Genomic DNA, 14,950 nt, shown 5'->3' on the forward strand with positions numbered 1-14,950 from the left:
TGACATTCTCGTGAAAACGCGATGATTCAATAAATGTAATAACAGTTACTACATTGTGGAACAGGGAAAGGTCAGCTGTCTTACAGGAAAGGACTTAAGTGAATCGTGCGCCTGCGCTGTGTGACGCATACACTGCGACGTCAGAGGCGGCTGGCAAATCCGCCAAACGATAGCAGCGACTTCGCAGGCGCGCCCAACTTAGTTGCTGTTTCGTCCACCTGTTGGCGCTGTGTTGCGCTGGTAATCAGTTGGCACGAAGTACTGGTTCGGAAGCGAACGCGTGCGCTCGTTGGCTAGTTCATTTGGCGACAGCTGACGGTCAGTCGCCACTGGGAGACAAATATAGCAGCATGCTCTTGGACACCCCTGGCTCGGCATTAGCAGCAGTGGGGTGCCTCAGTCGCATAAACAGTGTTCGCTATTACTACGAAGCAGTCGGTGGCGGTGTGCCGCGCGCTGCAGTAACTGTTGGTCGGTGCTTCAGGTGCGCGCAGTCCGGAGGGGTCCTTCACGCGACTGCCTTGCGAGCAGAAAGCTGTGGCCGACCTGGTGATGGATGTTCTTGCGTGCGTCTGCACAGCCATCGCCACGGCCCTCACAATCTTCATCTCGGAGGCGATATGGCACAGGCACAAATCGGTGAGTCCATCACTACCTCGGTTTTTTTTCTTGTAACTGAGCCGGTCCGCGAGTACCCTTGTTTACTTTGCCTGCTGTTGTCAACTTACCATTTTTTTTTTACATAATTTCGTGAAATTTGGTGTCCGTTATGCCTTGCACGGACACGTTTCTACTTAATGCTGTTCCTTCCGCCTCGACTGCGAACGCAGCTGCTGCTAGCAGAACCGTGAAACTTCCCCGCTCCAAGGCCACGCTTGCTTTAGTCTATCGGCGAGAGATGGCGTCGCCGTCTGAGCGGAACCGGTACACAGCGCGACAAAAACCTGACACTGTGGGAGGGGGGTGGTTCGTAGTACTCGTAGTAGGAGAGCGCCGGAGTGGAGGGGAGAGACGCGTGGACCTGTAGTAGCCGTCATAGTAAAGAGCTGCTGCGTCAGGCTGTTGTAGTATCAGCTGCGGCTTCGAGGCGAGAGGTTGTGCTTTAGTGGACGGCGCAGTCTGCGAGCTCCTGACGCAGTGTGCTGCTTGTGGCTTATCTTCTGCTTGCTCAGCGGATACCTTCTGTAGTGAGTACCGTGTTTTTCATCTTACAAACTTTTGTTCGATGCTTTTACTTCGAGTACCGGGATTTGCACCTTATAACGTAGACAGACGGCGAAACCACGAAAGATATTACATATTATTCTACTTTTTCAGCACTGTACGTAACGCTTTAAAAGTACCGTTGAGTTCCGCGCTTCTTGACTTCAGGTGATTTGTGTATTTTCTGAAGAGCTGGGATTCTTAGCTTAGTTTTGAAAGTTTACTTCCGTGTAGGCATCAGTTTTTGTGACTAACATTTTTGGATTGGTGTACATTACAGAACAAACTGTGTGCGCGATTTTGTTTGGTTTCCGAAGGTACATGATGCAACTTTATCGGCAGTGTTTCGTGTGAAGTGTGGAACATATTCAAAAATTTACATTTTTTGCTTTAATAAATTGTAATTCGTGCACGAAAACAATGCGCCCGTGAAATGCGTTTTAATTTGGTTTTTGTTGGAAAAATAGTGGGTTTAATATTAGCTTTATGAATCGCTATTTCTTGGTCTTCTCGAACAGCGACAGAGCATTTAACGGGCTGCATCGTGGATATTGCTAGTGTAGATCTTGCCAATGTGAACCACAGGGCCCCATACTCTCAAACGTAGAGACTGTAGTACAGGCGTTAGTTGACACTAATGTCCATACTATAACCGTAACGCATTTTTTGCCTCGTTTTATTTCGGCAAAATACTGACTTACGGCTTCGTGAAAACCGCTCGTGAGCACTGCAATCCGTTTCTGACATGTTAAGTAGACGCGTGCATTCCGCTCCACAGGATAAAACCTGTTAAGACGACAATCGGATGGTGGTGTGATGCGCAATCAATCTGGGTCGTTAATAATGAGCAGAGGCACAGTTAAACAAGAGCTACTGGCGTTCTGTTGTCGACGTATCAGGTGATTCTAAAAGATGTACGCAATTTTAATGCATAACCGCGAAATACGTTCTTGGTCCGTCTCAAACGGAAATTTTTGCTAACTATTTGGAATGAACAGAATAGTGTTACCATAAATATTACATCACATGGAAGTGGCGATGTATTTCGTACCTCTACAAATAAACAGCATTAGCTATCGTCGTCAGCACTAGCAGTTTTATTAATCTCGTGTAACACTGCAAGATTTGTAAATAATTTTTGTTGAACGTTTTTTTATCGTTGTGGCTGGTGATAGTAAAAATAAGATACAATAGTTGCTTTTGTGTGTGCATACGATGGACGGCTTAACATAGGTCTACATGAAATTTCTACTGCGAATTTATATGAAGACGTGGGATTGCGCTTTAGTTCTAACACCTAGTCGTGAATGTGTAAATAAATTAACCTAAAGTCATTCGTTTGTATGAGGCTGTTAATAGCAGGCCTGCTTACAGACAATTCAAAGATGGTTTATATCGAACCTGATTTGTTATTTCTAAACGTTAAGTGCTGTTAAGCCGACGTCTTCACAACCAAAACATGGGCGCCACGACAAAATGAGACAAATTTTAACTAGCTATCCACCCTGTTAACGGGCGGCCTTTAAAACACAGGAAGTCTCTGTAAAGCGGACAGATGTGCCGAAACATGTTCATTAAGTGCCGAATGAGATGAATCTACAAAATGCACATTTACGCCGTCCTGAAAGTGTTTTGTTTGTATACGAACGGTTTCGTTAGCGGACGAGCTACTGAGGTGAATGTTATTAACCTTCTGCGCTAAGTGAAACTCTTATAGAACTACTGAACGTAATAACTAGATCTCTTTGATGTAGGATAAATGTAGTACACCAGAATGAAATTTTCACTCTGCTGCGGAGTGTGCGCTGATTTGAAACTTCCTGGCAGATTAAAGCTGTGTGCCGTACAGAGACTCGACCTCCGGACCTTTGCCTTTCGCGGGCAAGTGCTCAGCCAACTGAGCTACCCAAGCACGACTCACGATCCGTCCTCATAATTTTACTTCCGCCAGTACCTCGTATCCTACCTTCCAAACTTCACAGAAGCTCTCCTGCGAAACTTGCATGACTAGTACTACTGGAAGGAAGGATACTGCGGAGACATGGCTTACCCACAGCCAGTCGCGGTTCGGCATAGTTTTAATCTGCCAGGAAGTTTCAAAGATCGTACTATTTCATGCGACTCTCACACTGCTAGCAATGCCAATTGCGTATGTTTTTTGATAGTTTGGCTACAGCTAGCTGATGACGAATCCGTTTTTGTGGGTCGACTTTAGGGTTCCAAATGAGGAACGAGCGACCATGTATTGCAGAAAGCTCGAGGCCGCAGTTGTACTGTTTCCTCAGTAATGCACGTTGGATAATAACTTTAAATTGATTCGTGCTTTTATTTATTTCAAATTTTCTCCGAACATTGAACTGATAAGCTGTGTAACTACTATTCAGGAAAAGACTTTGTAAGCATTGATAATTTTGTGTTTGCATTTTTATACCCAGAGGCTGATGTCATCAAGGAGGCTGCCCCACATTCTTTAAGATCACCCCCGCAGATACTCACCTCTCTGTGAAAGTTTTCCAGTGGAACGTCTGCCAAATTTCCAGTTCTTATTGTTAGAGATGGAAACAGTTGATGGAGGCTGAAGTTCATGTAATGATACGCACCTAGGAACAACTCACCAAAGCCCAGTCGCGTACTCGTCTCTCCTTATTGTTCCACACTGCTTGGAGACGTGGCACAATAGTAGCTAAAGACAGTGATATTTTCACAGCTTACGTCCACACATAGACAATATCGTGTGAAACATCTCGCAGTAGTTCAACTGCAATTAAAATGCAACTTTGGGATATTGTGCAGTCCATGTTGCAAGACTCCTAGATCTGCATATTACTCCATTGATTAGTTACCACATCACGAGTTTTGGAAGAAAACTACTCTTGATGTAATAGGTTAATATTTGCAGCCATTGATCCTCATCTATTTACTACTGTTTCTCATAGATACAGTTAACTATTTAACTTTTGTAGCAAAATTTTGTTTTAGAAAAAAGTTTAAAGTAGGGTGACTGATTACGCTGAACGTTTCGAAAATGTGTGTAAACAAATTATTCAGAGAAGAGTACAAACGAAGTAATGGAAATGCAGAAAAAACACTGTCTAAAATTATTTCGTGAAACATGTTTCGTTAAAAACAAGAATAGTTTATTTGTTAAAGAGGAGTAATATTAGCATGTAAATGATACAGTAGTGTTGGGACGAAAGTTGGGGACTTGTTTTTCCCTCCCTACCCTGCCGGCTTCGCCCTAAGTGTGCTAAATGCTATTTTCAAGGATCCTTTGCCCGCGCAGCGCGGCGTAACTTAATATCGATGTAAAAGAGTTGTCATTTGAGAGATTGACAGACGATCACCGGCCAAGCTGCTTGAGGAAGGAGTGTAAATTTGTGCTATCAAGCATGACATTTTCCCTTGTGGGGTCTGTTTAGACCCATGAATAATCATCCTGCTGATTCGTAAAATTGAAATTGCGTATCGTTGCGACAGCAGTTCCGAGAGGAATCCAACCCCATCGCCTCCATCTTTTTTTGCCTTGATTTTGCTAAAATACTTCTGGATTATTCTGGGACGGTTCTTCTGAATAGGACACTCGGTTTTTTTCCCGTCCTAGAGCCACTGAGGCCTTGGTCTCTAATGTCGTCTTATATCCTTCCGTCCTTTAGGCGAATGCGGAAATTGTTAGAGGTCAGCTTGATTTCTCGACCCACCATCACTCTCAGCAAAATCTCCGTCTTAAAGTGATGTTATATTCGTTTTCGTACCTTCACTGTCGTGAAAAGGAGCAAAGAGTGCAAAAGTATCCCTTTGTTAATGAGGTTGCCTCGATTATTGATGAGAGGTAAGAGTTGCGTAGTGTCGCCCTCCTCCTCTCCCCCCCCCCCCCATCTACCCCTCCAATCCAAATTGCACATCCCGCAGTTTATGTACGTAACGCATACGTACGGTGCATACATGCACCATAATACTCGTCGGAGATTTGTAATCCAGTTTAGCTTTCCCGAATTTACATTGCAATTTGTTTCAATAAAGTAAATAGACGCGAACATAGATAGCGGGCTACGTTACAGATAACTTTATTACAACCCTATCTCGCACTCAAATTAGTTGCCTTCGGTCGACTCTCAGCCAGTCAATTACAACCTAACCTATATGTCAGACTACGCTATGGATGTGCCACAGCGACCACGGTTTCAGGTGGTCATTATCACAGTCTGCCCCATGTGAGAGAACACTGACCATAAGGTGTTAACTGTGAATTCTCTTAAATACTTCCGTTTTCGTGGTCTGAAATGACTATACTCATGATGTTGCTACAAACCCGACCATGAAAAGTTTGTACTTACGGGATGTTGACAGAACTGTCTTGTGCTCTCACGGAAGTCGGAAAAAGCAGCACTGACAATACTTGCAGTAGAGTAAATTCGAAAGAAAAGAAACAAAAGCACAGAATCGCTTGACGATTAGCTTCGAATTACTTGTACTTCGTCTTAAACTCTGACGTTCACTATGTAGGGTTAACCCGAACTCTTCCGACAAATTTTGGTTTGTGTTCGGGGTATATTGTCAGATTGTTTTGGTATGTGGGGCCTGTCTTATGTAGCTCGTCGCAAGAGAAATAGTGTAATTGATTTATAACAATGAAAAAGCCTTTAATGCACAATTATCAGAACGCACAACACGTAGGAGGCTTCTACGTATAAGAGAAAAATTGTGATGCGGTTGGCTTCGCTGCGGGAACAGTTAAACACAGCCTCGAACTGCCTCTCTTCCATTATTTAGTGACACCATATACAAGGTGTATACCGGGCAACTCGAATCAGTAAACGTATCAAGACTGCTATGTTTTGCTTTTGGCGTTCAAATAACACTGAGGGCAAAACAATCCAGCGGCAGAACAGTAAGTACGAATGCAAGGGCGAAGGGTAATGAATAAAGACATTACGGTGTTCAACGCAAAGTACCGTGAGTGAACGTTTCCGGACAAGGCACACAGCGCATGCTGTTAATATTTGCGCAGTTATGCAGGTATTATCAGTGCAATATAAAGACAAAGATGGAGAGAAATACATGAGAATGAAATTACTCTGTAGAGAGAAATTGGAGCTCAAGCACGGCGCCCTTGCACCAAAATATACAGAAAATACCACAGAGCTTCCGAAGTTGTCGGAGTAAGGGTTCACGCTGTGTAAGGCCTCTACACGCACAATAATTTGAACTACCGACGGACCAACCAATTTTTTGACGCCCTACACACATCCGGCTAACTGCACTTAGCGATTACAACGCCGCCCTGTTGTGATTTAAGTTCACTGAGTTTGTTTTCGCCCTCTTGTTGTTTTAAGTTCATAGTGTGTTTTCCGAGATCCCCCTTCCGTTTACACAAACAAAAACTGGGATTTCCCTTGGGTATTTTAGAGGTACAAGGTCAAAAAAAGCAGATAGAGCTATGGATAAAGTGGCTAATGCGAAGAAGGAAATTCACCTGCGTCCTGTTATTTAAGGAACCGGAAGTCGATGATGACGGTAATTATCTAAGAATGGGTGATACATGCATTTCTGAGATGCTGAACACAAACCATTCTTAACGAAAAAGAATAGTCAAGAGAGGATCTGTAAGCAACGAGGATAAGTTGTTAGCTACACTAGTTTCTAGCCACTTGCAGAAGTTGAGGCCCTCAGATTCGGTGCTGCTGTATCACCAAAATTATTAATCAGAATGAGTGCTGAAACCTGCAACGTAATTTATAGATGTCTAAGGAAGTAAATCATGGTGAAGCAAAACAAATAAGGCAAAAGATGACCATGTACACTTGAGTTTATTTCTGTATGTAGCATAAAAGATGGTCCTTAAAGTTTAAGAAACCCATCTCAAAGACGAAGAAGAAAGGAAGACTACAAATCGTGGTGGCGCATATAATCTAACACATACAACAAATACGTAAGAAGTGAAGCATTTAGCAGCTGTTAAGGAAGGACCCACTCTGTGCTCTTCATAGCAACAGGCTTAGATATGGGCTGTACTTAACAACAAAGCAGCAGGCATATTTTCTGAAGTAACGTCCACTGAATGTCGTTAATTCGGGTTTTAGATTTCATTTCCTATAAGTATCGGAAAACAGAAATGTGGGAGGTCCACGGAGTTTTGTTCTGTGTCACACGAAAACGTTAAGGATTCGTTAAAAAATGCTTCATTTGATGTATCTAATTGCTACATTCCTCTTAAGACGTGCTACTTTCCTACCAGCAGTCTTCAAATTTCGCTACGGTCGCAGGTTCGAATCCTGCCTCGGGCGTGGATGTGTGTGGTGTCCTTAGGTTAGTTAGGTTTAAGTAGTTCTAAGTTCTAGGGGACTGATGACCACAGATGTTAAGTCCCATAGTGCTCAGAGCCATTTGAACCATTTTTCTTCAAATTTCTCCAGAAAATCTATTAAAGTTTCTCCTGCATCACGCCCTGTCATGTATAATAGAACAGCATTTAATTCCGCGCGTAGTTAGCAAAAGACGAACTATCGGACTGTTGGCACGGCAGCGCTACACACAGCACAGCACAGTTGGTTGTTTAGAGTGGGGGTAGATCGTCCATTGGACATACCCGGCCGACATCCCGGAAAGAAATGTTCGTTAGTCGTTCGAAACACCTACGCATGTCCAGTCTGGTTGGGGCATGTGTAGGACCCTTTAATATTTCTCGTTCCTTCAAAGTCGCGATTCGAAACGCGCTGCTGCGCACTTTCGCTACAATGTGTATCTCCGCAACCGTGCCCCGGACGTGCCGATGGTTGCGGCTGCCAAAGAGAGCAAGAAGCGGTCCCAGTGGCCGACAGACCTGTTCGCTGCTCCAGCGGCTAGCCTTGTACGGGTCACTGGCCTTGCAGTGCGCGCGGGCCCCGCCACTTACTACTCTGCCGCTAAACGGCTGCTATTTACGTCTGCTGCCGAGCCAGACTTTGTTTACAGTCCGCATCTCTACAGCAGGCGCACGCAGTTGGCCTTACGTTAGCGTAGTTCTTAAGGGGAGCCGGAGGTGGTCAAATCCAAAAAAATTACGATTTTTTTTCTACCGAAAATTAATTGGAACATTCCTCTTTAATGTAAACTTTGAATTATTGTTCTACTCGCCCTGGAAGTGGAGTTCTTACAATTTTCCCCCACGTCTGCAGAGGAAATGAGCGGCCGCTGAATGCATCTAACACCCTCTCGTGACTTCCTGGCGAACTGCTTGGGATTTTCTCGGCCTGTTACGCATACAGCGCCTTATGTTACGCATACAGCCAGTGTGCAAGGGTTGGCTACATTGTTTTCTGTAACAAATGAAGCGCTAAGAGCGCGGAACATAGTCTCTTCGCTGTTTACCGTTTCGAATTAGTTCAGTGTTGCGCCTGTTGTTGGTAGTATTATACTTCTTGTGTAAAGCGTTGTCCTGGTTACGATGCCACGTTATAGTAACCGTGTATATAAGAAGAGGAAGAACGTACGGAAAAGGAAATTAACACTAATACCAAGTTGCGATACTACAATAACTGAAACAGTGCGTTCTTCTGCTAAGCAACACATGGCCGGCCATAGCCCTGTGACATCTTCTAGCAAATACTACCTTGGGTATGGTGACTCCAAAGGTGTCACGACTATAGAGGAACTGAAACCATATGGAAATGAATTTGTAGTTGAAAAGTTGGAATGCATTGGGCATGTGCAAAAGCGTATGGGTGCACGGCTTCGAAGGCTCAAACTTTGGGTTCAAGTAAGCTCAGTGATGGAAAGACAATAGGAGGGAGAGGCAGACTTAGAGATGAGGTGATTGAACGTCTACAGAGATACTATGGGTATGCCATATGGCAAAAAACTAGTAATGTGACATGCAAAAAGCAGTGTGGGCATTGTTCCTTCATACTGCCTCTTCCAATGAATACCCTCAACACAGTCTGTGCCCAAAAGATTCCTGGTGCAAATATAATGCAAAAAAGGACTATGATCACAAACATGGTTTGCCAGCAGCTGTGATAAATGCAATAAAACCAATTTTTCATGACTTAGCACAGCCAGAATTGTTATACAAATGTCTACACGGAAAGATGCAGAATCCTAATGAGAGCGTAAACAATTTGATTTGGAAAGTTATTCCTAAAAGGGTGTTTGTAAGCATAAAAACACTGCACTTTGGCATTTATGATGCAATAGCAACCTACAACCAAGGGAAAAGTGTGAAGTTCTGAAGGCATTAGGATTTACAGCTGGGGTGAACACTGTACGAGCACTAAGAAATATTGACAGAGAAAGGATAAGAGGAGCAGAAAGAAGAGAAAGGCATATGAAGCATGATGGAACAACAGGCCAGAAAAGACAGAAGAGGAAGCTTTTGGAGAATGAAGAAGACCCTGATAATCCATCCTATAGTGCAGGAATGTATTGAGAAACTTTGATAGCCATTTCCCGTAAATTAGAATTTTTCGAATATAAGGAACATTTTCTCAAAATGCACTCAAGGTAGAGAGATGAAATTTTTATACAGCACTCCTAGTGGTCAAACTTACATTGTAACACAGCCATTTGGCAATATGTTCAGTAGTTTCATTTCAGTTTAATTATAAAGCAATTATTTGTAAAAAAATTGGGTCATTAATAAAAATAATTGGAAGGAAACTAGAAAAGATACTCCAAAATCCCTGTCATAACTGCAATACTAAACCACTCTATATGTAAAAAAAATCAAATTTTTCTATTTAGTAGTTTATTCATAAATGTTCCTCAAACTTAGTGATTTTAACATGGGCAGCATAGGCACCTCCGGCTCCCTTTAAGTCTGGCGGTGGCAGCCGCTGCCGTACCTAGCTGCTGCATTGTTAAGTCAGTCGGTTGTACAGGGAGTCCGAAAAGTCTTCCCTAATTACATAAATTGATAACTCAGGCTAGAAGTGAGATACAAATATGAAACTGGTGTCTAATTGTTTACAACTATCAAAGTTTTTTTCACACATCAGTAAACTTCCACTTCCATTTTTGCCCAGTGACAGTAAACGTCGATATGACTTTGCAGTCGAAATGCTATCACGTATTGAGGACGATGATGGTTATCTCAGACGAATTGCCGTTCCCGACGAAGCGACCTTTGTCAGTGGAATAGTGAATCGCCATAATGTGCGCATTTGGGGTTCACAAGCCCCTGGCGAGGTCATGGAGTGCACCAGAGGCAGTCCAAAGGTGGATGTTTGGTGCGCGCTATTGCACGATCGAGTTGTTGTTGTTGTTGTTGTTGTTGTTGTTGTTGTCTTAAGTCCTGAGACTGGTTTGATGAAGCTTTCCATGCCACTCGATCCTGTGCAAGCTTCATCATCTCCCACTACCTACTGCAGCCTACATCCTTCTGAATCTGCTTAGTCTCTTGGTCTCCCTCCACGATTTTTACCCTCCACGCTGCCCTCCAATACTAAATTGATGATCCCTTGATGCCTCAGAACATGTCCTACCAACCGATCCCTTCTTCTAGTCAAGTTGTGCCACAAACTTCTCCCCAATCCTATTCAATACTTCCTCATTAGTTATGTGATCTACCCATCTAATCTTCAGCATTCTTCTGTAGCACAACATTTCGAAAGCTTCTATTCTCTTCTTGTCCAAACTATTTATCGTCCATGTTTCACTTCCATACAAATACTTTCAGAAACGACTTCCTGACATTTAAATCTATACTCGATGTTAACAGATTTTTCTTCTTCAGAAACGCTTTCCTTGCCATTGCCAGTCTACATTTTATATCCTCTCTACTTCGACCATCATCAGTTATTTTGCTCCCCAAATAGCAAAACTCCTTTACTACCTAATCTAATTCCCTCAGCATCACCCGAATTAATTCGACTACATACCATTATCCTCGTTTTGCTTTTGTTGATGTTCATCTTATACCCTCCTTTCAAGACACTGTCCATTTCGTTCAACTGCTCTTCCAAGTCCTCTGCTGCGGGCCATTATTCTTCGCTGAGGCTACCATCGCATCTGCAGTGTATCTGGACATGGTGCAACTGTATGCTGTTCCTCAGCTGCTTCAGTATCACCCCGATGTCTTGTTTCAGCAAGACGGTGTACCGCATCATTGGGGTTTGGACGTCCGTGCCTATCTCGATATGACCTTTCCTGGGCGATGGATTCGTCGTGATGGGCCAACGGTTTGGCCTCCACGCTTTCCTGACATAACCCCATAAAAAGTCTAATGGGGTTATGTCAAGGGCGAGGTCTACCGAACACGTGTACCACATCTTGAAACCCTGCGGCAATGGATAACCAGTCGTTGAACCGATCCCTCCAGTGATGTTGGCTAATGTGTGGACGGAAATTGAATATCGCCTAGATGTGCTACGTGCTACCAAGGGTGCTCCTGTGGGTGTTTACTGATGTGTGAAAAAAAACTTTGATAGTTCGTAAACAATTAGACACCAGTTTCATATTTGTATGAAACTGGTGCTGAGCCTGAGTTATCAATTTATGTAATCAGGGAAAGACTTTTCGGACACCCTGTATGTTACCCGAAATTAGATACCCAGCAGGGAAATGGTAGGGGGTGCTCCCAGAGACGGTTATTTTACTGTTAAAATTCACGGAGTGTATTTTCGTACAAGAGACAATCTATATATTGCTTCCTCTAGTGTTTATCTTGTGAAAGGGCTATGACGCAGGCCGGTTCGGGAACATCTTCTCCAGACAAGCTACTTACCCCAAATTTCCCCTCTTTATCCTCGTACACTAGCAACCTTCTCAATTTTCTTTGCTAATTTTTATGCACTCTGTATACAAATATTGCACTACACTGCACCTCTGAGCTTAGCGCTCCGGAGTGTCGGCCTCTGCCGCTTAGGCCTTAAACCGGCCTTCATAAAATTAGGAGTCCAGTTCATAGAGGCTTACTAACAATTTATACCCCTCACTGTTCGTGACTTGGACAGGAAAGGGGAAGTAAACAGTGGTGTCCTTACAAAATGCAGAATAATTACTAGCAAATGCAACTCTAGATTTCATCTCCAGAGGCCCTTTACTTTCATATAGTGGCGACTCACACAACGGGCGCAGCCTGGAGGACTCCAGCGTTACTCAGTGACTGTTGTTCTAGTTCATTCGTAGATGTCTTGTGCATTCTGGTATTTTCGCCTAAAGCAAAATCTACACGTCATATTAACATCAGTTCAGTGACACTACTACAGATGGCGTTGGCTCCCACTCCAGAGAGCTTAGATTATATATACCGGGTGATCAAAAAGTCAGTATAAACTTAATAAACCACGGAATAATGTAGATAGAGGTAAAAATTGACACACTTGCTTGGAATGACATGGGGTTTTATTAGAATAAAAAAAACAACGAAGTTCACAAAATGTCTTACAGATGGCGCTGGACAGCAAAATGTCAGTGACTGCGCATGACAATCGTGTATGAAAGGAGCTGTAATGAGAGAGAGAATCAGATGCGCCAGCAGTCGCAGCATGTTGACGTTACCTGAAAAGGCGCTTTTAGTGAAGCTGTATTATCAGAATGGGGAATGTGCTAGTTCAGCGTTACGATCCTATCGCCATAGGAAGGGGATTCGAACGGGTAAAGGTCCTTTGACAAATGCAGCTGTAGCGAGAATGATTGCGAAGTTCGAAGCCATGGGTTGTTCAGACGATAGACCCCGTAGTGGCCGATCGAGCACAAAAGCGTAATGCTGCTGAGACAGTTCAGGAAGAAATGGAGACTGTAGCGGGTTAGTCTATGCACGGGGAAGTCAGCGCTCGTGCAGTCGCACCGGCATTCCATATACTGCTGTTTGGTTGGCACTGAGGCGTACCCTCCGATGCTATCCGTACAAAGTCCATCGGCATCATAAACTGTTACCTGGCGATTTAGTGAAGCGGAGGGCATTTGCGGTGTGGGCGTTTCAAAAGATGAAGTTTGGTTAAGTAACGTGTTGTGGACCGACGAAGCTCATTTCGCGCTCCGAGGGTCTGGCAACGCCCACAACTGCAGAATTTGGGCGACCGAAAATCCTAGAACCGTCGTGGAAACTCCATTGCACAACGAGAAAGTCACGGTATGGGTTGGATTTACATCTGCCGTTTTCGGGCCTTTTTTCTTTGAGGAAATGCGTGATTTCGGTTTTGTAACTGCTACCGTGACGGGTGAGAGGTACGCAGATATGTTACAGAATCCCATCAACCCCAGCCTGGCTGATAAACACCTGCTGGAACGTACTATGTTTATGCAGGATGGCGCTCCACCCCATATTGCTAGACGGGTGAAAGATCTCTTGCGCGCGTCGTTTGGTGATGAGCGTGTGCTCAGCCGCCACTTTCGTCATGCTTGGAATCCCAGGTCCCCAGACCTCAGTCCGTGCGATTACTGTCTTTGGGGTTACCTGAAATCGCAAGTGTATCGTGATCGATCGACGTCTCTAGGGATGCTGAAAGAGAACATCCGACGCCAATGCCTCACCATAACTCCGGACATGCTTTACAGTGCTGTTCACAACATTATTCCTCGACTACAGCTATTGTTGAGGAATGAGGGTGGACATATCGAGCATTTCCTGTAAAGATCATCATCTTTGCTTTGTCTTACTTTGTTATGCTAATTATTGCTATTCTGATCAGATGAAGCGCCATCTGTCGGACATTTTTTGAACTTTTGTATTTTTTTGGGTCTAATAAAACCCCATGTCATTCCAACCATGTGTGTCAATTTGTACCTCTCTACCTACATTATTCCGTGATTTATTCAGTTTTCAAATTTATACTGACTTTTTGATTACCCGGTACATCGTAAGACTCGCCACGCATATTTTCTCTAGTGATTCGGCAGGTACTTGCTATTTCGTTCGAGTTTGTAGGCCCAAAAAAAATGTTGATCACGTGTTTTGTGAGACGCCCATTGTCGACGGAAAACGACGAATTGTTTGTTACGCGCAGACAATTAGTCTTAAAGCAATATTTTTGCTGCCCACTCGGTAGAGCAATTCTGAATTACTCTGGTGCTGAATTCGTTCTATCGCTACGTGTTAGTGACAGTAAATCAGGGAGAATACCCACTACTCCAACAGCGACTGGCGCTGCTGCATGGCGGGCGAATCGCTGCCGGAGTTACTGGTCATTTTTCGTGTTTTGACGTTCCTGTTAATAAGTCGGTAAGACAATATCGTACTACGTAAAATAGTTTCAAATATTATCCACTGATGGCACAAAAGTACCGAAAAATGTTGGGTCATCAAAAATAGTTGCTTGTATAACAGGCGCAGTTGAGTTTCCGTAGTTACAGTTGCTTGTTCACATGCGAAAAATTCTGGTTTGGCGAAAACAGATCAGTTGAATAATTCGTATTCCGTTATCAGCAGACGACACTGCAGTGGATTTTGAACTGAATATTTTCAGAGCTCAAAACGTGTTTGCCACTTCACATACCCCAATAAATGCAGTCATGCTTAACCAGGAAAACGTTTCAGGATCAAAGTATTGTGGGGTGGCGGGTAGAATTATTGTTATTTAAATGTTGGATGTAATGTAATGCAGAAAATATGCATTTCCCGGCCGATGCACCATATGTGGGGCGGCTGATTGGAATTTATTTTTGTTTTAAAATGTTCCATTATTTATGCTGTCTTTTGCCGTTCTCAACACTGGCTCTCTAACTACAATATTGGCAACCAGAAAGTGATTAGCAAAACGTGAAGCCTGTAATTAGAATTCCTAGTGCCCACTTCATCTGAGAAATATACTTACAGCTACAGTTTATAGCT

The 14,950-nt window shown here is 43.5% G+C and overlaps 1 protein-coding gene across 2 annotated transcripts in view; it reads left to right on the forward strand.

Moving 5' to 3' along the window:
- The first annotated feature begins 258 nt into the window (after positions 1–258).
- Positions 259–14,950, forward strand: part of LOC126161576 (caspase-1-like) — a 138,284-nt gene continuing 123,592 nt past the window's right edge. The window contains exon 1 of one of the 2 annotated variants that reach the window (XM_049917516.1): positions 259–639. In XM_049917516.1, the coding sequence (XP_049773473.1) occupies positions 553–639 (87 nt within the window). In that variant the 5' untranslated portion in view covers positions 259–552. Of the gene's footprint in view, positions 640–1,035; positions 1,188–14,950 lie in introns of those variants that run through there. The other variant, XM_049917517.1, reaches the window with a different exon arrangement.

The sequence above is a fragment of the Schistocerca cancellata genome, chromosome 2 (assembly GCF_023864275.1).
Source record: "Schistocerca cancellata isolate TAMUIC-IGC-003103 chromosome 2, iqSchCanc2.1, whole genome shotgun sequence".
NCBI lineage: Eukaryota > Metazoa > Arthropoda > Insecta > Orthoptera > Acrididae > Schistocerca > Schistocerca cancellata.